The sequence below is a fragment of the Aotus nancymaae genome, unplaced genomic scaffold (genome assembly GCF_030222135.1).
Source record: "Aotus nancymaae isolate 86718 unplaced genomic scaffold, 86718_ANA_hifiasm-v0.15.2.pri h1tg000020l, whole genome shotgun sequence".
Classification (NCBI taxonomy): domain Eukaryota; kingdom Metazoa; phylum Chordata; class Mammalia; order Primates; family Aotidae; genus Aotus; species Aotus nancymaae.
Genome location: NW_026988432.1, coordinates 13,857,203 through 13,884,140, shown reverse-complemented (window position 1 = coordinate 13,884,140; position 26,938 = coordinate 13,857,203). Strand labels below are relative to the sequence as shown.

Genomic DNA, 26,938 nt, shown 5'->3' with positions numbered 1-26,938 from the left:
CTGGGATGAGCCCTAAAAATGTGATTTTATTTGATATTCACGTTGACACACTGAAGTGGTAATATTATCCTGATTTTATGGAGGGGTGACATACTGCGTGCTGGTAGATGGCAGACCTGAGATTCAAACTCAGGACAAACTTATACAGCAGGTCTTGTCAACTTTGGCACTACTGACATTTTGGGCTGGATCAATCTTTGTTGTGAGGAACTGCATCGTTTAGCAGCATCCCTGGCCTCTCATCAATATATACCAGCAGCACACCCCTCCCCAGTCATAACAACCAAAAACATTTCCAGGTAAAAGCATTTCCAAAGAAAACGCTCAATGGCAAAATCAGTCTCCAGTTGAGAACTGCTTGAAGCCACCAAACTGAAATATAGGTCAAAGTAACCTCATTGAGAAGCGTCAGTATTTTAAAGTCAGTATTTTGATAAATAAATATAAAGCCTTTGAAAACCATTCAACAAATTAAAATGTATCCATTCATAAAAATACATAATGTTTCAGAACCAGGTGAGATGATTTGGTATCATGGAGACACACAGCCTTGGTTTGGGAGTTAGAAGGTTGGGTCCAAGTTCTGACCTTGGGAAAATCATTTCATCTCTGTGGGCATTAGTGTGCACGGAGGATGTTGAGTTGATGACATCCAACATAAAAAGAAAAAACCTTGCAATTATCACTGTTCAGTGTGTTAGACAATGATGTGCAGGCTCCATGCCTATGACTAAAGCTTGATTTTAATGCAGTGGAAGACACAGCTCTTACCTACTACATACTTTCATGTCGGGGCAATGCTTTGGCTCCTGTCTGGTACAACTTCTGAGGTCTCCTTGCCCTGCATCTCATGCCTGGTGGACCAGGGTCAACAGCTCATGAGTCATGGAGAACTGAGAGAGCTGCTGTCCTGCTGGAGTTTGCTCTGTACTCTTTACTGTCTCATCAATTACTCTCATGTGTGACTTTTTATAACTCTTTCTATTATAATCTTGCATAAAAAAATATGTAACAGGAGAAAAGGCAATAGAGACACAAAAGCATTCACATAATTTATCTGTACACATTTTTAGTCCTCTGTAAATGTCCTTTAGGAAATTAATTTTCAGCTTCTCCCCTGCCTCAGCTGGTGTCTCATTACAACATTCGACCCTTGTCACCATGAAGCACACATTTCTATTTTAGATGAATCCAGACTCAATCAATTTATGGCTTCCATCTGTGTGTCTTTTTAAAGCATTCCCATAGATCTATGTTTCTTTTTCTTTTTGATGCTTAAATTGTCATAGCTGGGCCAGTAGAAATCTCTTTAACTCAATCCTTTCAAACAATCCTTCTCAATAACTTTAAAATATTTTTGCTTTCTGGCAAGATGTTTTGGGCTTGTCTTGAGTTATCTTGACCCCAAAAAGAGCTCAACTATTCCTCATGAAGCTCTGGCTCATTTACTATATTAAATATATATTGTAGAGTAAATATATATATTTACTCAATTAAAGTCAAGAACCATGTGCTTGAGGTTCAATGCAGTTGAAGTGCCATGAAGGCTGCTCACCATCTGAGTGAAAGAGCTGGAAAAATGTATTTTTTTATAAAGTCATGGGTTCAGATTTTTTTTTTCATTTAACTCTAATATTACTGTTCTTTCTTACAGTGCCTGAATATAAATGTTTTAAAAAGTGATTTTCCTATTTCATAAGATACCTGCTCTTCTCTTCTCTCTCACAAGACATTCCATTGAAATGCATCATATATATATGCATCATATAGATATATATATATATAAATTCATGCTTTTATTTCTTTTCTTGTCATAGCAAAAATAAATAATTCCATGGAGTGGAAGTTCCCTGTTGAACCTTCCTCTCCTGATGACAAGTGACCAACCCCAAATTTCACCAGTGAAATCGCAGCCACAGTAAAATTGACTGAAAACAGAGGCAGGATCATTTAAGGATAGAGTACCCAGCGTATTCTCCTTATGAACTCTTTCTCTCATTTGGGAAGAGATAACTACCATATTTTTAAAGGCGTTGAGAATCCACGTTTGGCCAAGAGCTTATTCTATTTTCAAGTAGAGATGTTGCAAAGATGCAAGATTCTCATAATATAGTGACAGGTGGAAGATTAAAACACATCTTATGTTTTCATCATCTTTTCTTTATCATAACATGCATAAATGTTCTTGTAGACTGATATGACAGGTCCTTCAGTACTATATGCTCACAGTGACAGTTGATCAAATCTACAGATCTAAAGACTAAGTAAAGTCCTCCGTAAAGCAAATGCTGATGTTCCTATGGGCTGTTGAACCAGAATTGTTCAAGACTCTCTGTCATACAGTGTCCCTGCAGGTCCTAGTTCAAAATTTTGAGTTTTGAATTTTTCCATAGGTGAAAACATGCCATACGTAGTCATAAAATTCACTTGTAAATAATTAGGGTGATCAGAACTACAACTTGATGACAGCAACACATTTTTGAACTTTATTGTAAGTATGGAAGTTTCTAAACTGAAAATATTAAGTATTCCAGTTCTATTACATTATGAATTCAACAAATTTTTCTTTAAATTAAACCCACTTAATATAAAAATCTCTAAATTCAGCACATTTTAAATTTTATAAACCTCAGTAAAATAATTTTGAATTAAAGGAGCATAGGAGGCAAGTGCTAAAAAGTTCTCTTCTTTTGTCAGAAGCCACCATGGTGAGGTTGATGACAGCAATGATGGTGGGATTAGTTAAAAATAGTCAGCTTTGGGGAGGAAGTAACTGATAACTGTTATTTTGTATATACATTGCTGTGAGAAAACCTCTATCAACTAATAAGGTCAAAATTATGCCTGATACACAAAATACAGTTTTTGAATTTGGTTAGTACAAATGACTACCTTAACTAAATTTGTATAGTGCCTCCTTTGTATGAGGCAACGTGTAGTTATAAACAATAAGACAGAAATATGGGGGATAATACCAAATATTAGAGATAGTACAAATTCTGAGTTTGTATTCTCAATAAGCTGAAAGTTAGGGGAAGCTCTACATGTTGAAAACTCTGTAAGACATGGTGTAGTGGGGAAAGGGGAGAAAGACTTTTAAGTGTTCAAATGGATTTGACCCAGCAATCCCATTACTGGGTATATTCCCCAAGGATTATAAATCATTCTACTATAAAGACACATGCACACATATGTTTATTGCAGCACTGTTCACAATAATAAAGACTTGGAACCAACCCAAATGACCATCAATGACAGACTGGATAAAGAAAATGTGGCACATATATACCATGGGATACTATGCAGCCATAAAAACGAATGAGTTCATGTCCTTTGCAGGGACATGGATGAAACTGGAAACCATCATTCTCAGCAAAGTAACACAGGAACAGAAAACAAAACACCGCATGTTCTCACTCGTAAGTGGGTGTTGAACAATGAGAACACATGGACACAGGAAGGGGAGGAAGGGGAACATCACACACCGGGGCCTGTCAAGGGGTTGGGGAGTAAGGGAGGGTTAGCATTAGGAGAAATACCGAATGTAGATGATGGGTTGATGGGTGCAGCAAACCACCATGGCATGTGTATACCTATGTAACAAACCTCGAAGTTCTGCACATGTATCCCAGAACTTAAAGTATAATTAAAAAAATAAATATATAAAAATTTTAAAAAATGGTGATGATATAGAGCTTTTGGGATATTTAAGAAAAACAATGTTTTCTACATAAAATGACATTTCAAAAGGTTTAGGAATAATCATTGGTAGGAAATGTTATAGGTTCCATGATTCTAAAATTACAAAAAAAAAAAAAAGGAAAATCTGGTACATAAAACTTAAATATTAAATGAACACATGAATTGATGACCTAATTTGTATTGGCCCAAATATTAAAATTATAGCTGCCATGTCACTTCAAAAAGAGGCTTATTCATTCCATAAATCACAAAATAGTCCACAGGTAGATTCTGAGTTACACCACTGTAATCATGAAAATGGTAATCATGTTTCATTGACTGTATTGAAAACTGTAGAGTTCCACTGCTGAAGTATGCTTTTCATTCATTGTCAAATTGGGAGAGCTGTGCACTGAGGTATTAACATCTGTGTGTGGACTGACTACCAGACAGTCATGATTTAGTTGGAAGCAATGCCACTATAGCATTTATGTAAATTGACACAAATTCCAAAATTGTAGTAAACCTAAGTGAAAATCAGGTTGTGGTAAAGAAAGAAAATGCAATAAAAATTAAAACCAGCTGGTCATGGTGGCTCATGCCTGTAATCTCAGCACTTTGGGAGGCCAAGGCAGGCGGATCACGAGGTTAGGAAATCGAGACCATCTTGGCTAACACAGTGAAACCGCGTCTCTAATAAAACTACAAAAAATTAGCCAGGTGTGTTGGTAGCACGCCCCTGTCGTCCCAGCTGCTCGGGAGGCTGAGGCAGGAGAATCACTTGAACCTAGGAGGCAGAGGTTGCAGTGAGCCGAGATCACGCCAGTGCACTCCAGCCTAGTGACAGGGCCAGACTCCGTTTCAAAACAAATCAAAACAAACAAAACAAAAACCACAAACAAAACAAAAATTAAAACCAAATATGCCTGTTGATGTGCATTCAGAGTCACAGGGAGAATTGAGGAGAATGAGCTCTAAGACACTAATGAACTTGGAATGGCAATTAGACACATTTATTGGGAAAGAATATTTTTATTCTTAAAACCTCTTGCAAACTGTTCTCCTGGTAACCTCTGATTCTAATTGCTTTCCTTGTGCACTGTTTACAGGTGCTTCACTTTAACACTGCCTCAGGACATGGAAACTCTTCTAATAGTCAGGTAAAGACAATATGTTCTTTTAGAAAAAGAGAATGTGAGCCAGGTGCAGGGGCTCATGCCTGTAATCCTAGAACTTTGGAAGGTTGAGGCGGTTGGATCACTTGAGCCCAGGAGTTCGAGACCAGTCTGGGCAACATGGCAAAACCCCATCTCTGCCAAATATACCAAAATTAGCTTGTAGTCCCAGCTACTTGGGGGGCTGAGGTGGGAGGTTTGCTTGAGCCCAAGAGACGAAGGCTGAAGAATGTGGAGCTATGCTTTCAAAGCAAAGAAACATGCTTTATTCAGATTTCCAGACTGTAGATTTTTCAAGTAGAATTTTTGATAATTTACTTGTTATTTATTAATTTACTAATATTTTATTTGCATATTGGCCATATTTGGGCAAAATAGCATGAAACTAAATGTTTTGCCTTTTTATTTGAATATTTATAGACAACTTACATTGGTAAAATTATTTAATATATATATTATACAAAATCATTACCTTCTGTTAACAATTTTATTTTAAAGATAAGTGTTTAGTAAATTCTTTCATTTGATCACAGATACTATTTTGAGAAAGGGTAAGACATAGATGTATATGGCCTTGTTTGCTGTTTTTATAGCCTTTAAAAATTTCTTTTATGATATAATATGCATGTTATATTTTACATGTAAATGAGATTATGCATACCTTTGCAGTCCAAAAATAAATTTTTATGCATTTTTAAAATAACAGCCAGGGCTCCAGTCTCAACTGAAAAGAGTTCTTTCTGATATAAGCGCATCCCACAATGATTATGATGTCAGCATTGCCAATGGTCTTTTTGTGGAAAAAGTGTATGGCTTTCATAAGGTAAGTGAAACTGCCTGTGTTAGTAGGTTATTTCCACTCTGGACCTGAATTTTGCTAAATTTGTTTTCTGAACAAAGGCCTCTGTCTTTCTACTGTGCTATACAAAGGTGATTTTGTTTCTCATTGCCACTTATTATGTTCCCAGATGTCTTGAAAGTATCATCACCATCTCCAAAGTTCAACTTTCTATCCAATTACTCCACATATTCAGGTTCACTAGGCTGATAGGCTTCAAAACAGAAGAGAATTTGTCCATTGGCAGGGATGTCGTGCTTTAAATGGAATAGAGGAACAGTCAGCCCATGGCAGGAGAAGAAAATGTTTATCAGTGCTTCTTCTGAATTTTAGGTCTGCTGAGAGTTTTGAATCTCCAGTGTGAGTTCTCCCTCTTCTCTACTTTTTATTTCAGCCATACTTTTTATCTCGCCTTCCAGCAGTTACTTGCTTATTTTTTCAGTGAGAATACTTATTAAAAAGTTCCTGGTAGGAGACTTGGCCAGACAAGAATAGCCATTGGCAGAGGAGAAGCTCAGACTCAGAGGTGGGAAATGGGTTCATTTGAGCTCAGCAGACGATTTTTTAAAAATATTTCTGAATGGTGTGTATGTTGTTGATGCAGTCATCATAGAATCCTGCCTACCTAAATAGCAATTAGGACCAGAATGCAGGCTATATGCTGCTATGCTAAACTCATACTTTGAAACCATCATTCTACGACAATCAGAAACTGCTTTCCTGGTTAAATACTATTCAAACAGATGATGACCATGGTGCTCTGGCCAGGTTTTCTCTCTGTTTTTAATCCTCCACTCCTCAGACAACAGTAAAATTCTACTTAGTAACATCTCTGGGCTAGTTTCCATCTGCATCTTCGCCAGCTCTCTGTCTTCCACCCAGCCATTATTGTTCCCTCTGTCTGTCACCCACTCCAATTCTTTGCTGCTTCTGCATGCCCAAATCCTTTGTTTGGTAGCCTGTCCATTGTGGAGCAGTTAGCTGTTCTAGAAACTACTTTTGATTATAAATGAAGTGAATTGTAAATTTTCAATTGCTCAGATGAGCACAAAGCTAGATAACCTCTAAGCTCTTTGCATTTTGTTTTATGATGTTCTTTTCACTCACCTTTGACTATGGATGAGTCTATCAGGATCGATGATCATAATAATAATAGAAGAATCAATCACTATTTCTGATATTTTATTCTCTCTTTTCTTTCCATCTCTGCTAAATATGCCGTGTCAGACCTTTGTAAATGTCATTTTGTAACCCCCTCATTCTGCCACTATTTGGGTAAGTTCAATGCTCTTGTGGATGACACACCCAGCTTGCCTCCTTACAGTATCCCCACCCTCTCTCCACACCGTTTGACTGACTGATGCCCAGTCCACACCCTGAAACTCATCAACATCTAGAACTACTTCACATTGCAATCTACAACTGCAGGCTTCCATTCTGTGGCCACATCCCGGGCTTCTCATTTTTTTGCTCCTACTCTACCTGCTCTTCAGATGTGTGAGTTATTTAATCTCTTCACCACTCCATTTTCTCACATCATATCAGCCCTCTGCAAGTTTCATTGTCATACCAAACTAACCCTGGATCCATTCCTTTATCACTCTTTTACCAACACCCTCTTTCCAAGAGCAAGCTCCAAATCTGGATCAGTGCTATGGCTTTCCTCAACAGTTGTTGCTGGGCTACTAAATGATACTTACGGTAAATCTAAAAGTATACAGTTACCACTACAAAGTCATGTTCTCCCATCCCAGCTGGACTCTCAGTGGTGCCCAACAGTCATGTTTCTATCCCTACCAATTTCTGCCTCTTATTTCTCACAACAAGTAGTAAAAGCTTCCCTAATTCTCTCAATTTCCCAACAACCCCTTATTGTCATCATCAGTTTTAACTAAAGGACTTCTACTTGACAGAAATACAGAGGTTCAAGGAGGATCCATGTCACAATCCATATGTGTCCTGACCCTTTTCCCTCTTTCTTTTAGTTTCAGAGGCAACAATTTTTCTTAACGGTTAATTTCTCTGTTTATTTTTGCCTCCTGTCACCTCCCAGTTCCCCAGTGATGTGTTTCCATCAGTATTTTTCCTCATTTCCATCACACTACTATCTTCTTCCTCATAGCATGTAAATGAGTTTAACGTGCACATTTTCTAAAGCTTTTGTTTAAAGCTCACCCGTGATTTTTCTATTTCTTGCTCTGACAACCTAATCTTGAAAAATCAAGCTTCTTCAAAGAATGGTATATTCATGTGGAATCCATTCTTTTACCCTGTTTTACTCCTCAATCCATTGCAATCTGGCTTCTGCCTTAAATGTTCTCTTGAAAGTGTTCTTACCAAAGTGACTAATGACCACATGTGAACACTTTGTAGTTTTATCTGCCTTTTTAGAGTTTTTCAATGCTGTTAGTGCTCCTTAAAAGTTTTTCCTTTGTGGTTTCTGTGCCATTGATTCCTACTGGGTTTTTACCTTCTCCTCTGGCTGTTCCACCTCTGTCTCCTTTGTTTATGTCTCCAATCATCATTAAAATTCTCATGCTCGTTAGGGTTTTGACTCAGTAATTTTTTCTTTTCTTTTTCTTTTCATTTATTTATTATTTTAGAGGTGAGGTTTTGCTATGTTGCGTGGACTGGACTCAAATTCCTGGGCTCAAACAGTCCTCCCACTTCAGCCGCTTGAGTAGCTCGAACTACAGCGTCATCTTTTATTTTCAATCTAGCTTCTCAGCCAGAGAGAGGTTATTTACTTAACGAATTTACAGTTCTCTGATGTTGTCCTCCATATCTCTGTAGCTCTCTACAGCTGTGTGATGAGCCTTCCCTTACCACTTAGTGCCAGGCTCGATTCTATACCTGTCTATTGTAAGTCCTCAAGTGGATATCTACATGTATCTCAATATCATCTCTCCTGCACCCAGATCTCCTCTGCCCTTTTGTTCTTGTTCAGTGAATGACACACTAGGTATCAGGTAATCTTTGAAGTCTCTTTTTCCCAACCTAAGTAGTCCATCAATGGAGAAGACTTATTAGGTATTTCTTCTACTTAAAAAAAATTTATTTTGAAATACTTGTAAAGAAGACACAGAAAAGTTGCAAGTATTGTAGAAAGAAATTTTACCCCTGAAAAACCAATGGGTCAATAAATAAATTAAAAGAAAAATTATTGGGAGGCTGAGGCAGGTGGATTGCCTGAGCTCAGGAGTTCGAGACCACCCTGGGAAATACGGTGAAACCCCATCTCTACTAAAATACAAAAATTTGACTGGGCGTGGCAGTGTGCACCTTTAGTCCCAGCTACTCAGGAGGCTGAGGCAGGAGAATTGTTTGAACCTGGGAGGCAGAGGTTGCAGTGAGCCAAGATTGTACCACTGCACTCCAGCCTAGGCAACAAAGTGAGATTCCGTCTCCAAAAAAAGAAAAAAAGAAAAGAAAAGAAAAGAAAAATTTAAAACATCTTGAGATAAATAAAAACAGACATACAATGTAACAAAATTTATGGGATGCAGCAAAATGAGTTCTTAGAAAGAAGTTCATAGCAGCAAATCCCTACATCAAAAAAGAAGAAAGATCTCAAACATAATCTAACTTTATGTATCAAGGAAACAGAAAAAGAACAAATGAATTCCAAATTATAAATAATAAAGATTAAAGGAGAAATAAATGAAGTGGAGACTAGAAACACAATAGACAAGATTAACAAAACTCACAGATGTTTTTTTGAAAAGATAAACAAAATCAACAAAACTTTACCTAGACTAACTAAGAAAAGGGAGACTAAAAAATTCAGAAATGAGATAGGAGACATTATAACTGATATCACAGAAATATAAAGAATCCTGAAAGAATACTGTGAAAAATTATATGCCTACAAATTGGAATAACTTGGAAAAAATGGAAACATTCCTAGAAACATCCAGTCTACCAAAACTGAATCATGAAGAAACAGAAAATCTAAACAGATCAATAGTGAATAAGGAGATTGAATTGTATATATAAAAAGTCTCTTATGAAAGAAAGCCCAGGACCTGATGACTTCACTGCTGAATTCTACAGAACATTTAAAGAACTAATACCAACCTTCTGAAACTCTTCCAAAAAATTAAATAGGAGAGAATATTTCCAAACTCATTTTATAAGATCAGTATCACTGTGATAAATAAGCCACACAAAGACACTATAAGAAAATAAAATTACAGGTTAATAGCCTTGATGAGTGTAGGTACAATAATCTTCAGCAAAGTACGAGCAAAAGGATCATTCACCATGATCAAGAGGGACTTTTCTTCCAAAGAGGCAAGAATGATTCAATACACAGAAATTAATAAATGTGATATACCACACTAACAGAATAAAGGACAAAAAAGTATTTGATACAATTCAATGCACGATCATGATAAAATTCCAAACTAACATAAAAAGGAATATACCTCAATATAATAAAGGTCATATATAACAGGCCCACAACTAACAACATAACTCAACCATGCAAGTTGAAAGCTTTTCCTCTATATTCAGGAACAAGACACATATGCCCACTATCACCACTTCGATTCAACATACTACGGTAAGTCCTAGACAGAGCTATTAGACAAAAAATAAATAAATAAAAGTCACTTGAATTGGAAAGGAAGAAGTTAAATTGTCTCTGTTCACAGATGACATAATCTTTTATGTAGAAAACCTTAAAGATTCCACCAAAAAAAGTTAGAACTGATAAATGAATTCAGTAAAGTTGCAGGATACAAAATCAATATACAAAAAAAAGTAGTGTTTCTATACACTACCAATGAACTATCTGAAAGAAATTAAACAATACAGTGTTGCTTAGGAATAAATTTAAACAAGAAGATTAAAGATCTGTACTCTGAAAATTATCAAACATTAATGAAAGCTATTGCAGTAGATAAATAATAAATGGAAAGATATCACATGTTCATGAGTTGGAAGGATTACTATTATTAAAATATCTATACTACTCAAAGCATAGAGTTTCAATGCCATTTCTATCAAAATTCCAACGTCATTTTTCACAGAAATAGAAAAAAAAATTCTAAAATTTATGTGAAGCCATAAAAATCCCTGAATAGCCAAAGCAATCTTGAGCAAAAAGAATATAGACAGAGTCATTTCACTACCTGACTTCAAAATCTACTACAAGGCTATAGTAATCAAAATGGTAGGTTACTGGCATAAAAACAGATATACAGATGAATGGAACAAAATAGTCAAAAAAATAAATCCACAGATTTATAGTCTACTGATCTTCAAAAGAGATACTAAGAGCATATAATGAGGAAAGGGCAGTGTCTTCAATAAAAGGTATTGGGAAATTCGATATTCAGATGAAAAAGAAAGAAATTAGACTCTTTTCTCACACCATATATAAAAACCAACCCAAAATGATTGAAGAGTTAAACATAAAGCCAGAGACTGTAAAAGTAGTAAAATAAATAAAGGGAGAAGTTTCCATGCATTGCTCTGAGCAATAATTTTTTTAGGTATGAATCCAAAAGCATAGACAATAAAATGAAAATAGACAAATGGAATGACACCAAACAATAAAGCTTTGGCACAACTAAGCAAATAATCAACAGAGTGAGGAGACAGCCAACATAATGGGAGAAAATATTTGCAAACTATACATCTGATAAGTGGTTAATATTCAGTATATATAAGGAACTCAATAGCAGGAAAATGAATAACTCAATTAAAAAATGGGCAAAAGACCTGAATAGACATTTCTCAAAAGAAAGCATACAAATGGCTTACAGGCATATGAAAATACGTTCAACATCGCTAATCATTAGGGTAATGTAAATTAAAACCACAATGAGCTATCACCTCCTGTGTGTTAGAATGACCATCCCCAAAAAGTCAAAAGATAAGTGTTGGTAAAGATGTAAAAAAGAAAAAAAAGGAACACTTGTACACTGTTGGAGGAAATGCAAACTAGTGCAATCATTATGGAAAACAATACGGATAGTTCTAACAAAAAATAGAACTTCTATATAATCGATCCATTTCACTACTGTGTATACAACCACAGGAATTGAAATCAGTGTGTCAAAGAGATATCTGCATTCCCATGTTCATTGCAGTGCTATTCACAATGACCCAGATAGGGAATCAACGTGTGTCCACCAATGGATAATATTATCCCTTGATACTAAATGCTTAAGTCCCTGACATAAAATGGCATGGTATTTCTGCATAATCTATGTACATCCCCTCGTATACATTAAGTCATCTTTAGATTACCTGGAATACCTAATACAATGTAAATGTTATGTAAATGGTTGTTATATTGTTTCAGAAATAATGATATAAAAATGTCTGTACGTGTTCAGTATAGACACAGTGTTTTTTTTCAAATATTTTGATTTGTAGTTGGTTGTGCAACTCACAGATCTAGGGGTCTAACTCTATACACGATATTTTAATACCATTCAGCATTAAAAATAGGGAAATCCTGTCATTTGTCACAACATGAATGACCTGGAGCATATTGTGGCAAACCAGGCACAGAAAGATAGACACTGAGAAGATTTCTCAAAACCGTACAATTATATGGAAATTAAACAACCTGCTCCTAAATAATTTTTAGGTAAATAACAAAGTTAAGGTGGAAATCAAAAAATTCTTTGAAATTAATGAAAACAGAGACACAACATACCAGAAACTTTGGGACACATGTAAGTCATGTTAAGATGAAAGGTTATAGTGCTAAACATCTATATCAAAAAGATAGATCTCAAAGTAACAAGCTAACCTCACACCTACAGGAAATTGAAAGAGCAAACCAACCTCAAAGTTAGCAGGACAAGAGAAATATCCAGAATCAGAGAAGCCCTGGATTGACAGATTGACAGATTCACAGCTGCACAGAGAAGAGCTGGTACCAATCCTATTAAAATTATTCCAAACAATCGAGGCGGAGGGACTCCTCCCTAACTCATTCTATGAAGCAACCATCATTTAGATACCAAAACCTGGCAGAGATACACAACAACAACAAAAAAACTGTAGGCCAATATTCCTGATGAACATAGACATAAAAATCCTCAACCAAATACTAGTGAACTGAATCCAGTACATCAAAAAGTTAATTCACTGTGGTCGAGTAGACTTTATGCCTGAGATGAAAGTTTGATTCAACATATGCAAATCAATAAGTGTGATTGACTACAAAAACAGAATTAAAAATGAAAACCATATGAACATCTCATAGATGCAGAAAAGGCTTTTGATAAAATTCAATATCCTTTCAGGTTAAAATTCTTCAACAAATTAGGTATTGAAGGAACATACCTCAAAATAATAAGAGCCATCTATGACAAACCCACAACAAACATCATACTGAAAGGGAAAAAGCTGGAAGCATTCCTCTTGAGAATGGGAACAAGTCAAGGATGCCCACTCTCACCACTCCTATTTAACGTAGTGCTGAAAGTGTTACCCAGAACACTCAGGCAAGAGAAATAAATAAAATGCATCCTAACAGAAAAAGAGGAAGTACGTCAGACTCATGTTTCCCTCTAAAGAGTGGACATGTCAGCTGAAGCCCTGACAACAGGTGAGAATTTCTAGGGTCGAAACACAGGATAATGAGATAAGAAGAGCAATAAGGGCCGGGCGGGGTGGCTCATGCCTGTAATCCTAGCACTTTGGGAGGCCTAGGCAGGCAGATCACCTGAGGTTGGGAGTTCTAGACCAGCCTGACCAACATGGAGAAACTCCGTCTCTATTAAAAATACAAAATGACCTGGGCATGGTGGCGGGTGGCTGTAATCCCAGCTACTCGGGAGGCAGAGGTTGAGGTGAGCCGAGATAGTGCCACTGCACTCCAGCCTGGGCAACAAGAGCAAAACTCCATCTTAAAAAACAAACAAAAAACAGCAATAAAGAGATGGATGTGAACCGAGAATAAGCAGTAATTGAGTGTGATTGAGAAGAGCTGTCAGAGAGGCTGGAAATGACCAGGAGAGCGGGACACGGCAAAAGTTAGGAGATAAGAGAGTGAAACAAGTGTTAAAAACTTCAGAATACTGTACTACTTAATTCAGGTAGAATGAGAAGCGAAGATGCTGCCAGATTTGAAAAGTAGGAGACTCTTGGTGAGCAGTACCTGCACCGTGCAAGGCATACACTAGAGACTCAACAAATATTTGTTGAAATATTGGATTTTATAGGGTAGTTTCAGTGTCATAGTAGCAAAGAGGTTTAGGAATGGATGGGTGTTAAAGAGGTAAAAACATTGAATAAAACATTTCTTTTGTCAAATTTGTCAGTAAAAAGGATGGTATGGCAGAGTAAAGGGAAAAGAATGTTATGATAGAATTTTTTTGAATATGGAAGAATTCAAAAAGCTTGTTGGTCTAAGAAAATAAACCAGAGAAACGGAGATTAAACCAGGAAATGCCAAGGTAAAAAAATGATGGGATAATAGTCCAGAAAAGGTGAGAGAGAATATTGTTTTCGTTAGAATTCTGCAGAGTAACAGAACCAACAAGATGTAGATTTATTCCTACAAAGAGATTTATTAGAGGGAATTGGCTCATGTGATTATGTAGGCAGAGAAGTCTCAAGATCTGTAGTTGGCAAGCTAGACAGGACCCAGAGAACAAATGTGCAGTTCTGGTCTGAAAGCCAGCAAGCTTGAGACTTAATTAAGAGCTGGTGTTTTCGTTGGAATCCAAAAGCCAGAAAAGACGAATGTCGCAACTCAAGCAGAAAGGCAGAAGGAGTTCCCTCTTACTCAGTCTTTTTGTCCTATTCAGGTCTTCAATTGTTTGAATGAGGCTCACCCACATAGGGAGGGCACTCTTCTTTACTCAGTCCACTGATTTAAATGTTAATCTCATCCAGAAACAGGTCACAGACACACCCGGACTAATGTTTGGACAAATGTCTGGGCACTCCATGGTCCCATCAAGTTGACGCATTAACCATCACAGACAGTATTAAGATCAAAAGGTTTTCCTTGGAGAGGAAAGGTATACTTCTCACTCTGAGACATAGAGAATCAAGGAAAATAATGTAGAATTATCCTGATCACAGAGAAGTGGAGTATAACATCATTAGCTGATAGTGGCAGATGCAGAAAATTTGGGAGTATGAAGAAAATCATTAATTTATTAGGACATCCAATACAGAGAGTGAGGGAGGGCATCCATGAGGGGTGCAGGAAAAAATTCATGAGCAGCCTTGTGGACTCATAGATTAGACAATGCTTGAATTAGTTGTGAAGTCACTTGCTGTGCACACTTTACAACACTAAATCCATGAGAAGGAGTCCGAGGAGTCAGGTTCTTACAAATTATTGTAAATTTTACTTATTTATTTATTTTTGAGACATGGTTTTGCTCCATTGCCCAGGCTGGAGTGAAGTGGCACAATTAATCATAATTCACTGCATCCTTGACCTCCCAGGCCGAAGCAATCCCCTGACTTCAGCCTCCTGAGTAGCTGGGACCACAGGTGCATGCCACTATGCCCAGCTAATTTTTTAGTTTTCTGTTAAGAAGGAGTCTCTCTATGTTGCCCATGTTGGTCTTCAACTCGTAGGCTCAAGTGATCCTCTTGCCTCAGCCTCCCAAATCGCTGAAACCACAGGCATGAGCCACCTTAACTGGCCAAATTTTATTTTTTATGTCACTTAAGTTTCATGTATTTTTTTAAGGACATAAAAAAGGGTCTTTGAAGGAGATCGGCATGACATACTAGCTGGACTTTTTAAAAAAGTAAAAGTACTTAGTGGCTTATAGCTCTTCTGATCTTTCCTTTCTTTCTTTCCTTCCCTTCCTTCCTTCCTTCCTCCCTCCCTCCCTCCCTCCCTCCCTCCCTTCTCTCTCTCTCTCTTTCTTGACAGAGTCTGGCTCTGTTGCCTAGGCTGGAGTGCAGTGCCACAATCTTGGCTCACTGCAACCTCTGCCTCCTGGTTTCAAATGATTCCTCTGTCTCAGCCTCCCAAGTAGCTGGGATTACAGGCACATGCCACCACACCACGCTAATTTTTTTCTAGAGATGGAATTTTGCCCTGCTAGCCAGGCTGATCTCAAACTCTTCACCTCAGGTGATCCGTCCACCTTGGCTGCCCAAAGTGCTGGGATTACAGGCATAAACCACCACGCCTGGCCCGAGTTTCTTGGAAGTGGTAGAGAATAGCAACATCTATGTAACTCTCCTGTCCCTTCCCACTGCTATCTTTATTCCTTGCTGACATCTTGCATGTATTAACCTTTCTGGGCCGTAGACTACTTAAAACTCCTCTTTGTAATCAGCGTCATAGTGGATGGATGAATGGATGTGTGGATGGAAGGATTAATTGATCAGTAGATGAAAAGAGTCACATCCAAGTAAATCACACACAAAGCTTGCATTAGAGAGTTAATCTTATCCTGCAGATAGACAAAGGACAACTAGTCAATCTTCATTATTAGCATAAAAATTCTATAAATTTTAACAGGAAACCCACTAAAAACACATGGTTTGTAATACATCTTTCTCTTCTGATTCTGAATGTCTTTCCACAAAGAGATGTATGTGTGTATTCATTGAATTATTAATGTATTGATAAATTAGATTGTTATGACTTATTTTTTATTAAAAGTAGCAAGTATTTCTTAGGCAACTATTATGTGCAAGGCAATGTACTGCGTACCGAGAATAAAATAATAAGCAAAGCATATGTAGTCTTGACTTCACAAAATTTGCTGTTTTGTGAAGGGCTCAGACAATCTCAAAGGTAAACATGGTGCATTATGATAACAGCTGTTAAGAAAAAATGAAGGTAAACAGACTGTTAGAAAATGTAGGTGGAACCTAGGAAAGATATCTCTCAAGCAGAGACAGCCATACTTGGAACTAGAAAATGCATAAGACATAATCATGAGACATATGGGACATTTCAGACAGCAGGAATTTTGTTCAAACACCTCTAGTGAGAGAGGACACATGATATTTTTGAGAAACTGTCAGGAATGTGGTATGGTGGGAGAACAGAGTAAGGGCTTGGGCATTGTCTTGAGTGTAATAATGTAGCCTTGAAGGATTTGGAGCAGGAAGGGGTGACACAAGAAAGGGAGACTGGTTAGGAGGCTATTGATTTACTTGATATGAGAAAGCAGTGGAAAAAGGGTGGGCTTTATCCATTCTCTATTAGCCTCCTCAAATCCATTTCAGATAAACTTAAGTTTAAACAGAAGATTTACTGTACAAATTCAACTTCAAGTTCACTAGATCCCCTTCCAGCCTCATTTCCATATATCCCTATGTTTCCATACTCATCTTTGAGGCAAAGTTGAGCCTTTGGATAAAGCAGTGGAAATAAAATGTTCAAAAATCCATGTCTTATATACTTAGTTGGTGGTGATTTGTAAATACAAGACCTGTATTCTTCTTTGTAGGACTACATCGAGTGTGCTGAAAAATTATACAATGCCAAAGTGGAGCGAGTTGACTTTACAAATCATTTAGAAGACACTAAACATGAAATTAATAAGTGGATTGAAAATGAAACACATGGTGAGTATTGAAATACTCTATTTTTCTACAAGATTTGTCAGCTGTAGGTGAATACCGAGAACAAAAGATGAACGTCTTTTGTACATGCAAGGAACAGCTCCTCCTAATTCACTGAATCTTAGCCAAAAGGCCAAGAAGCGATAGCTCCTCCTAATTCAAAGTCATGTTTGCAGCTACTTAAAATTGCTTTAGTATTTGTTTGCAGTGTGGTTTTGAATAATTTTAATAACTTGAATGCTTTGTACCTTTCAGAAGTTCAGTCTTTTACATTATCTCATTTGATTGGCAAAAACCCTGCAAGACAAACATATTATTGTGACCATTTCATAAATGAACAAGCTGAGTTAATTTGATAAATTAACCTCAAAATCTCACCCTAGTTAGTGAAGAAAAACTAAGAGTTATTATTTACATTGCTTTTTCCAGGATGTATAGTATCTCTTTTCTTTTAAAATGTACTTTATTTATCAAAGTAATTCATGTAACCAAGGCAGTACCTTCCAGTAAAAATACATCTCTTTATTGGAAAGTCTCTGTCACAAGTAAAAACTGAATTTCAGCTAATGTTCTGGTTTAGTGCAAAGCAAATAAAGAAATCTATTAATTCTTGTTTTGTTCATCAACCAGTTCCAAAGTTAGTAGTTGTTCCATTACCTAAGGGTTGGCCTTGATTTATGCTCTAAACATTGTACCTGTATTTACTGAGCCTAGCCCTGCCTCAGAAATATGGGACATATTACTTGCACTTTTAGATGCAAACTTTCAGCAGCATACACTTAGTCCTGGGACTAAGAATACAGTGTATAAATTTTCTTTTTATTCATTTTTTCCTCATTGTATTCATATTGGGTTACTTTGATGTTTAGCCATCACATGTTTCAAATATAGCCCTTATAAATCAAGAGAAACTATGTAATTATTACTCTTCTAAAAACTAGATGGGATTCTATTTAGTATTTAATATAAGGGTATTAGATTGCTAATAACTTTTTCTATTTAGACTAGTTATTTCTCTTCCTTTCTCATGCAAATTTATGTATAACTACTCTAATTTTTCGTAAGCATATGCACTCAATATTTATTTGAGAAAACACTTCAAAATGTTCCCATGTTCTAAACAACCCTACCCAGGTCTCAAAGCCTGCATCCTCTACACAATACCAGAGTCACCCTTTTGAAAGGCAAATTAGATCCATCATGACCATGACCTTTCCTGTCTTTCAATAAATTCTGAGCAATTATTTTCCATCACCTCCAAAATAATCCAAAATTCTTACCAGTCATTCAAGCCTCTTCATTATCAGGCCTTTGCTTCCAATCTTGCCAACCTTACTCTCCCCAACACATAGGAATGACTTAGGGTTTCCCCAAATACACCTTGCTGTTCCAGGCTTCTGTGCCTTTGAATAAATAGTCTGTGCTTTATAGAAGTTCTCCCTGCTCCCCAACTGTCCTTCAGCTAAAGCAGATAGCCACAGCAGAAGTTGGGTGCCTTTAATCTGTGCTCCCACAGTGCACTGAGATCAGACCTCTATGCTACTCCCACAGTGCACTGAGATCAGACCTCTATGCTACTGGTGGGTTACAACTGCTTTTTGGATGTTGAGTCTTCTGTGCTGGACTGGGAGCTCAGTGGTGGCACAGGCTATGTTTTTCACATTTGTAATTCAAGGGTGCAGAATAGTGCGTAGCAGCCAGCAAAAATTTCATTAACGTGGAATGAAGGAGGGCATTACCGTTTCAATGGAATGACGTACTGTAGTAACAAAAGATGGTCTAGTCGATGGAGCAAAAGCACTTTGGTACCTATGAGCAGGAACTCTGGGGTCGTCTTCCTGGGTTGGAATCCTATTGCTGTCACATTCTTGTTGTGTGTCTTTATCTCTTTGTACCTTAGCTTCCTTAACAGGAAATGGAAACAATAATAGTGTACTTCACAGGGATTATGTGAAGATTAAACCAAAGATTGCACCTATAGGGCTTAGAAAGTGCTGGGCACATTAATTGCTCATAGGTTGTTCTTAATATTCTTACAGGTGTTATGCGGTTAGAAGAAAAACTTCATACCAAATTAATGGTCTTTTAAGTCATTTAAAATTATATTAAAATAAACGTTTTTTCCCTCCATTTCTTTTTGAAAAGGCAAAATCAGGAACATGATTGGTGAAGGGAGCATAAGTTCATCTGCTGTAATGGTGCTGGTGAATGCTGTGTACTTCAAAGGCAAGTGGCAATCAGCCTTCACCAAGAGTGAAACTGTAAATTGCCGTTTCAAATCTCCCAAGGTATGTTGTCAATCTCCTATTTAACTCAGAACTTTTCCCCAATAGTAGTATTTCACAGGACTGTGATATTTACATAGAAAATGCTGGGTTCGCCGTTTCTTAACTCATTTCTTCTTTTGCATCACTAATATAGTATGGTCAGTTGCTTTATAAAGCAAGCTTTCTATTTTCCCTGTCATACAAACTATGAAAAACCACAAAAGATATCTTATAAATTGGTATCCTTTAAAATATATTCAAAATTGAAAGAAGTGGTAAGTATGAATGTATCTTAAGATATTTTAATTGGAGGCCTTAAGAAAAAAATGACAAAAGTTTATCTTTCATTTTTCATTATTTTAACTGTGGGGTCTGCATTTAAAATCATTTACCATTAATGATTTTCCTGAGTCACAGCAGGGAATGTGTTTTATTTTACAAGGGGAAATGTTGTATTTTGTAAAGTTATGCGTTTCCAAGTATAAGCTGTATGTATTTCTTCACTTAGTTCTGTTTTTGATCTAAAACATCTTATTACCAACCTTCATAAAACATATATTCTTGGGTTTTAAAAATCAATTTGTACACCGTAATCTTAGTACAGCAGAAACAACAAAGTCCTTGGAGTCAGGAATATTATGTTGGGGCTCCTCCCTTGCTTCACGGAAGCTGCATTCCTGTTTCCTGTGTTATTCTTTTTTCCTAATTTCTTTTTATTTTAAAAATCATTACTATATAATATTGTTTTAAACACTCTTCCTGCTGGTCCACACACCCAATATAACGTAGCTATAACGGACAGCTTGTAATGTAATATGCTATGGAATCTAGATCGCTGATGGCAATGTTTGTTCTATCATATTAAAAATTGGTGACATTACCTCTCCAACATAACCCAGATATGTGATTCTTTCCCTGCCCCACATGGAAGTGAGACATCCTGTCTATCACATCCGAGTCTCCATGCGTATCAGGCTCAATTTTGTGATCTGTATCACTAAGCAGGTGGATTCCATGTGTGTTCTTTCTGAGGACTGGACTCTAAGTCAAAAAGGGAAACCTTCGCAGAGAGAGAAGGACCTTTGGTTCAAGAACAGAGAATTATCTGTCCTTCCCATGTAAAATGTTTTGTCCTAAAAGCAGATATTACAGAAATGTTGATGAGTTTGCAGATCATAATATCACTACAAGAAAGTTTATTGAATCTCAGTAGTGTTTGTAAATCTATAAATGATATTCTCAAGATAAAAGCTACTTATTATTTTTTTTTGCCCTAGTTAATTTAAGGGACATTGTCAAATATCTTGCAGGACTTTTTATTTTTCCAAGACCTCATTCTTAAATTGAGTATTTTTTTTTTGAGACAGGGTCTCACTCTGTCGCCCAGGCTGGAGTGCAGTGGTGGGATCACTACTTCCTGCAGCCTTGACCTCTTGGGCTCAGGTGATCATCCTACCTCAGCCTCCAATGTGGCTGGGACTACAGACATGTTCCACCACACCCAGCTATTTATTTTCATTTTTAGTAGAGGTGAGGTCTCACTATGTTGCTCAGGCTGGTCTTGAGCTTCTGGGCTCAAATAATTCTCCTGCCTGGACCTCCCAAAGTGCTGGGATTACAGGCATGAGCCACTGCACCTGATCTTAAATTGTGTGATTTTGTTAGTACTAGTCTATATTTTACATCTGAGAAGAGAAAAAGTATTCATTTTTCATTTTAATGTTATTTGGTAATTTTTCATTACTTATTGTATAGACGTTTTCAGTTAAAATACTAAGTACAAGGCAATGTTCCAAGTGCTAGCTATATCAATTCCCAATATCCTCAGAACAATCATGTACTAATCATGATTATAGTCGTCCCTGCTGTACATGGGAAAATGGAGGCACAGACAGGCAAAGTAACTTACCTAAGGTCACACAGGAAATTTTAAACTCAAAGAATCAAACATGAAGTATTTGCTTTACCACTAAGATTTGCACCAATGCAACCACTATTGGTAACATGTCAGGAAAAAAATCTGCAGGCTCAAGTGAGCAAAAATTTATTGATCAAGTACAATATTCTTAAATGGATTTGGTCAGTAACTAAAACGAGGTGGGATTATAAACAATTTTTTTGTGACTTGACTTTCAGTGTTCTGGGAAGGCAGTGGCCATGATGCATCAGGAGCGGAAGTTCAATTTGTCTGTTATTAACAATCCGTCTATGAAGGTTCTTGAGCTCAGATATAATGGTGGCATAAACATGTATGTTCTGCTGCCTGAGAATGACCTCTCTGAAGTAAGTTATGACTGTCATTTTCACTACTGGAAAATAAGACTTTTAGGATACTGTTGATTCAATTTTCATTGATAAACTGTAAGATTTCAGGGTGTTGAGATATTAGAGACTTACCTACTTATTAATTTATTTGACAAATATTTAAGGAGTACCTACTATGAGCCAGACACCATTATTAGTACCTGCTATGAGCCAGACACCATTATTATGAGATTGACTTAATACAGTTCAGCATAATTTTAGTTGAATAGTGGTCAAGTTGGAACCCTGTCAAACGTCAGCTATGGAATTAAAAAGACATGAGTTTAGGTCTTTTTGGTGTGTGGCCATGAATACAGTCTTTAATGTGTTACTGAAATTTTGCTAGACTGAGCATCTTTAGGCAGGTGTGATATGCCAGAGTCCTCAGCCTTTGAGAATTAAAATGTATGTTCTCACTGTAATTGCACAAGAGGGTCTCCCTGCTTGCTGCACAGACAAAATCAGTTCACTGAGGGCACAGCATTGTAGTGAAGAGAGTTTAATTGATGCAAGGCTGACCATACCACATGGGAGACAAGGTTACTACTACTCAAATCAGTCTCCTTGATGGTTCAGAGGTTAGGAGTTTTCAAGGATAGTTTGGTGGGCAGGAGTCCAGGAAATAAGTGCTGTTGATTGGATGGGGATGCAATCACAGGGGTGTGTCAAACTGTCCTCGTGCACTGAGTCCACCTCTGGACTCTGTGAGGGCCACAGGAATAGTTGAGTCATGAGTCATGATTCCAAGTGGAGTTAGTGTCGGAAATGTAAAAGTCTGAAAAGACATCTCAAAAGGCTAGTCTTAGGTTCTACAATAGTGATATTATCTACAAGAGTCATTGAGGGAGTTAAAAATTTTATGGCCTCCATGACAATGATTGGTTATTATTTACTATGACTACATCTTGGCAGAAATCAGGCTTCTCTCATAACCATAACCATGTGGTCTTTCATTAGCTTTACAAAGGTGGTTTAGTTTTGGGAAGGGTTATTATGATCCTTGCTCTAAGTTTAAACTATAAACTAAATTTTTTCCAAAGTTAGCTTTGCCTATGCCAAAGAATGACAAACGACAGCTTGGAAGATAGCAGCAAGATGGAATCAACTGTGTCAGATTTCTTACTGTTACAATTTTGCAAAGGCAGTTTCATCACTCCATGCTGTTGTGTCTTACATGAAAAGCAGAGTTAAGGGACTGCCTTGTGACTGATGTGGCAGGAGAAATGGACCAACACAGTGCAATGGGAAGATGGCAGGGGCCATGCAAACCAGACACCACCACTGTATCTCAGAGCTGAACTTGGCTCTTTGAGTTTGATCTGCAATCTGAGATTCTTGGACTCATCTTCCTTCTCTGTTCTCTCAATAAAAAGGAAAAATAGGCACAATTTATTGAGCACCTACTACATCCCAGGCCATGTGCTCTGAGCTTCATTTATATTATCTTGTTTGATGTTCACAGCAAGCACGTGAGATGGTGAAGGGAGGCTGTTGGAATTTAGTCAATTTTTCTGATAGATACATATGTACAGATATGTGTATTAGTGTGTATGTATGTGCACACACATATATGTATGTCAGCTACACTGAAAAGTTCCAACTACATTTAAAAGCTTTTGTTTTGTTTTGACTTGGAAAATAATGAATGTTTGCTGTGGAATTATGGGACAGTATAACGAATATAAAGAAATAGACATGTCTACCATCCCAGGGGCATTATTATGATTAAAAGACATGACTTTAAAGCTTTGGAATGGCACTATCTACATAGACAAAGATTACTGAATTTTAGCAATAGCTTTCATTCATTACGTTTTCATCTATTTTTTTTTTTTGAGACGGAGTTTCGCTCTTGTTACCCAGGCTGGAGTGCAATGGCGCGATCTCGGCTCACCGCAACCTCCACCTCCTGGGTTCAGGCAATTCTCCTGCCTCAGCCTCCTGAGTAGCTGGGATTACAGGCACACGCCACCATGCCCAGCTAATTTTTTGTATCTTTAGTAGAGACGGGGTTTCACCGTGTTGACCAGGATGGTCTCGATCTCTTGACCTCGTGATCCACCCGCCTCGGCCTCCCAAAGTGCTGGGATTACAGGCGTGAGCCACCGCGCCCAGCCCTCATCTATTTTTTTGATATGAGAAGCAAGAATTGTACTATTAAATCTAAAGTATGATCATATAAAATATTGGTGCTCATATTAAATCTATAATTCACTTGACAACCTTCATAACAATCAGATTTTAGCATGCAGCAATTGTTTTAACTTGAAATAATCTGCAATAGAAAAAGTAACCCAGATAAAGCAAACTAACAATACAGTTTTGTTCTTGCACTCATTGTCTGAATTTTCCTTTTCTGGAATAGATTTACCTAATAATGTTTAAATCTGACTATTATAAACCTACATACAATACAATGTTAAATACCTGCATAATCCTTCATAACCAGATAATGAGATAGTTGGAACTTAGTGCACTAAATGAAAAATATTTCCAACTGGGTAAATTTATTACAGATTAACCATAAAACTGGATAATTAACACAGAAAATTCAAATTAGACTAAATTTGATTTTATAAATAAAGGTCCTTGATAAGAATACAAGTTAAATTTAATATTTTAAATTTAGGATTGAAGTTGAGCCTGAATTTGAGAGGAAATGTCTTTATATAAGATTTCTAAATCATGTTTATGAAAAATATTCTCATTCTAAATCCGGAATTTATGATCAATTCTCAGTATTCAAGAGCTGATGAATTGGCTTTGTGAATCATTTGTGGGCAGCAATGTTGCTGGAGAGAGAGATATGGACTCTTGTAGCGGGGTAACTGGGGTTGTTGCTTCGCATCTGGGCATATCCAACTACATTCTTCTGTGCTTTGGTTGTCTCCTCTGTTGAGAGCAAGAAATTGATTTTAATACAAGCCTCCCAGACAGTAAAGGTAACTGTACTGGGAGATATTAATCACCCAAATCTACGAGGCTGGAGCTCTGGGCTTCTTGCTTCAGGCCACATGGGATTCCATTGGTTTACTTCAGTGAGCTGTGCACACATTATTTTATCTGTCTTTCCTGATGAGGAGACAGCTAGGAAACACTGATTTAAATGACCACTGGGCTCCTTTCTCCTTCTGATGGTTTCAAATTCCCAGGTTCCTTCGCTTGTCTATTGCTCCATTTTGGCTGTATCTGTTCATGGATGAGCAGAGAGTGGAATTGCCTTGAGGTGCAAATAAATCATGCCTTCTCATGGCAGAGCAAATTAAATATGGGATTTGTTAAATAGTACTTGGACTATTCATTTTAATCATGTTCTGTTTCAAGACTTCCCAAGACCCATTAATGTACTTGAACACAAATATCCAGGAAGGAATAATTATAGAAAACTATGTATCTTTGTAGCTATTGTTTCATCTATCACTCAACCATATGATTCCGAATTATCTTTGAATTATTTTTACAGATTGAAAACAAACTGACCTTCCAGAGTCTAATGGAATGGACCAATCCAAGGAGAATGACCTCTAAGTATGTTGAGGTATTTTTTCCTCAGTTCAAGATAGAGAAGAATTATGAAATGAAACACCATCTGAGGGCCCTAGGGCTGAAGGATATCTTTGATGAATCCAGAGCAGATTTATCTGGGATTGCTTCAGGGGGTCGTCTGTACATATCAAGACTGATGCACAAATCTTACATAGAGGTCACTGAGGAGGGCACTGAGGCTTCTGCTGCCACAGGAAGTAACATTGTAGAAAAGCAGCTCCCTGAGTCCACGCTGTTTAGAGCCGACCACCCATTCCTATTTGTCATCAGGAAGGATGACATCATCTTATTCAGTGGCAAAGTCTCTTGCCCTTGAAAATCCATTTGGTTTCTATTACAGCAGTCCCCGCAACATCAAATAACCACCACAAGTCAATAGATTTGAGTTTAATTGGAAATATGTGGTATTTCCTTTGAGTTGATTTCTTCCTAACATTGGTCAGCAGATGACACTGTTGGCTTGACCCTTCCTAGACACCTGGTTGACTATCCTGATCCCTGCTCTTAGCATTCTACCGCCCTGTGCTTCACTCATTTCTAATTTCATTGTCTTTCTTCCCACACTCATTTCTACCATTCTTCCCCATGGCCCATCTGGAAATTATGGAGAGTGCTCAACTAGTAAGGAGAATGTAGAAGTAGGCCTAGGGATCCTTTTTGAAACTCTACAGTTATGGCAGATATTCTAGCTTCATTGTAAACAATCCAGGAAATAAGCCCAGCTGCTTCCTAGAAATAAGTGTGAAGGATAAACTTTCATTGTTGACCTATGAAGATATTAATTTACCTTCATACATTTGATTTTAAATCAACGCATAATCTAGATGGTAAAAAATATGGAATTGAGATTGTGTACCAACCAAAATATTTCATTAATGCTTTCAACTGACATATTTTGGCCTTTCTTTGATAAGACTTAATATGTATATAGTTTTTTTCAAATATTAAAGATCTTTTAACTGTTGGTAGTTGTTATTTACAGTATCATATTTCATATGCTGTGTAGTTTCTAAGTTTTTTCTCTATTTATCAGAATAAAAAAATATAAATACCTGTACAGTGTGATTGTTTTCTTCTGACCAACTGTAAGACAACTAGGGCTTTTTTTATTTTCTAGGAGAAGCAAGCATCCAAGCAAGTAAGCAAACAAGCAAAAATTCTTTTTCAATATGTTTGATTTGATTCAATGTGGCTCATTTATTACACATAAAATTGCTTATACAGATATGTAGACTGATGAACTAGTTTTAAATACTAGGATTTAAATTCATGAAGGAAAATTTTTTGTATATATAAATATTTATAGTAAGCCATCTGTAATTTTATAAACAGAATAAAAATAAATTGAGAATCAGTAGACCATGCTGAACTTACTTATGAGTTTGTAAACAACAAGTCCATTGAATAATATTTTCATCACAAAAGACTTTTACCTGAATAGGAACTATATAAATCAATGTCAGCCTATTGCATGGCTCTGCAGTGCTTAATACCAGACCTGGCAGATACCTCATTTTCAACAAATATTGTGGAATCTAAGAATATGATATGAATGAGTAAATCTGACATGACTTGAAATATGTGGGAAATCTCTTGACCAAAATAAT

The 26,938-nt window shown here is 37.0% G+C and overlaps 1 protein-coding gene across 2 annotated transcripts in view; it reads left to right on the top strand.

Annotated features, from left to right (window-relative positions):
* The window catches only part of SERPINB7 (serpin family B member 7), a 59,039-nt gene extending 32,660 nt beyond the window's left edge, over positions 1 to 26,379 (top strand). For both annotated transcript variants that reach the window (XM_012465370.2, XM_012465371.2), the window contains exons 3-8: positions 4,791 to 4,841; positions 5,563 to 5,679; positions 17,100 to 17,217; positions 19,360 to 19,502; positions 21,618 to 21,764; positions 25,249 to 26,379. In XM_012465370.2, the coding sequence (XP_012320793.2) occupies positions 4,791 to 4,841; positions 5,563 to 5,679; positions 17,100 to 17,217; positions 19,360 to 19,502; positions 21,618 to 21,764; positions 25,249 to 25,647 (975 nt within the window). In that variant the 3' untranslated portion in view covers positions 25,648 to 26,379. The remainder of the gene's footprint in view (positions 1 to 4,790; positions 4,842 to 5,562; positions 5,680 to 17,099; positions 17,218 to 19,359; positions 19,503 to 21,617; positions 21,765 to 25,248) is intronic.
* The last annotated feature ends 559 nt before the right edge of the window (positions 26,380 to 26,938 follow it).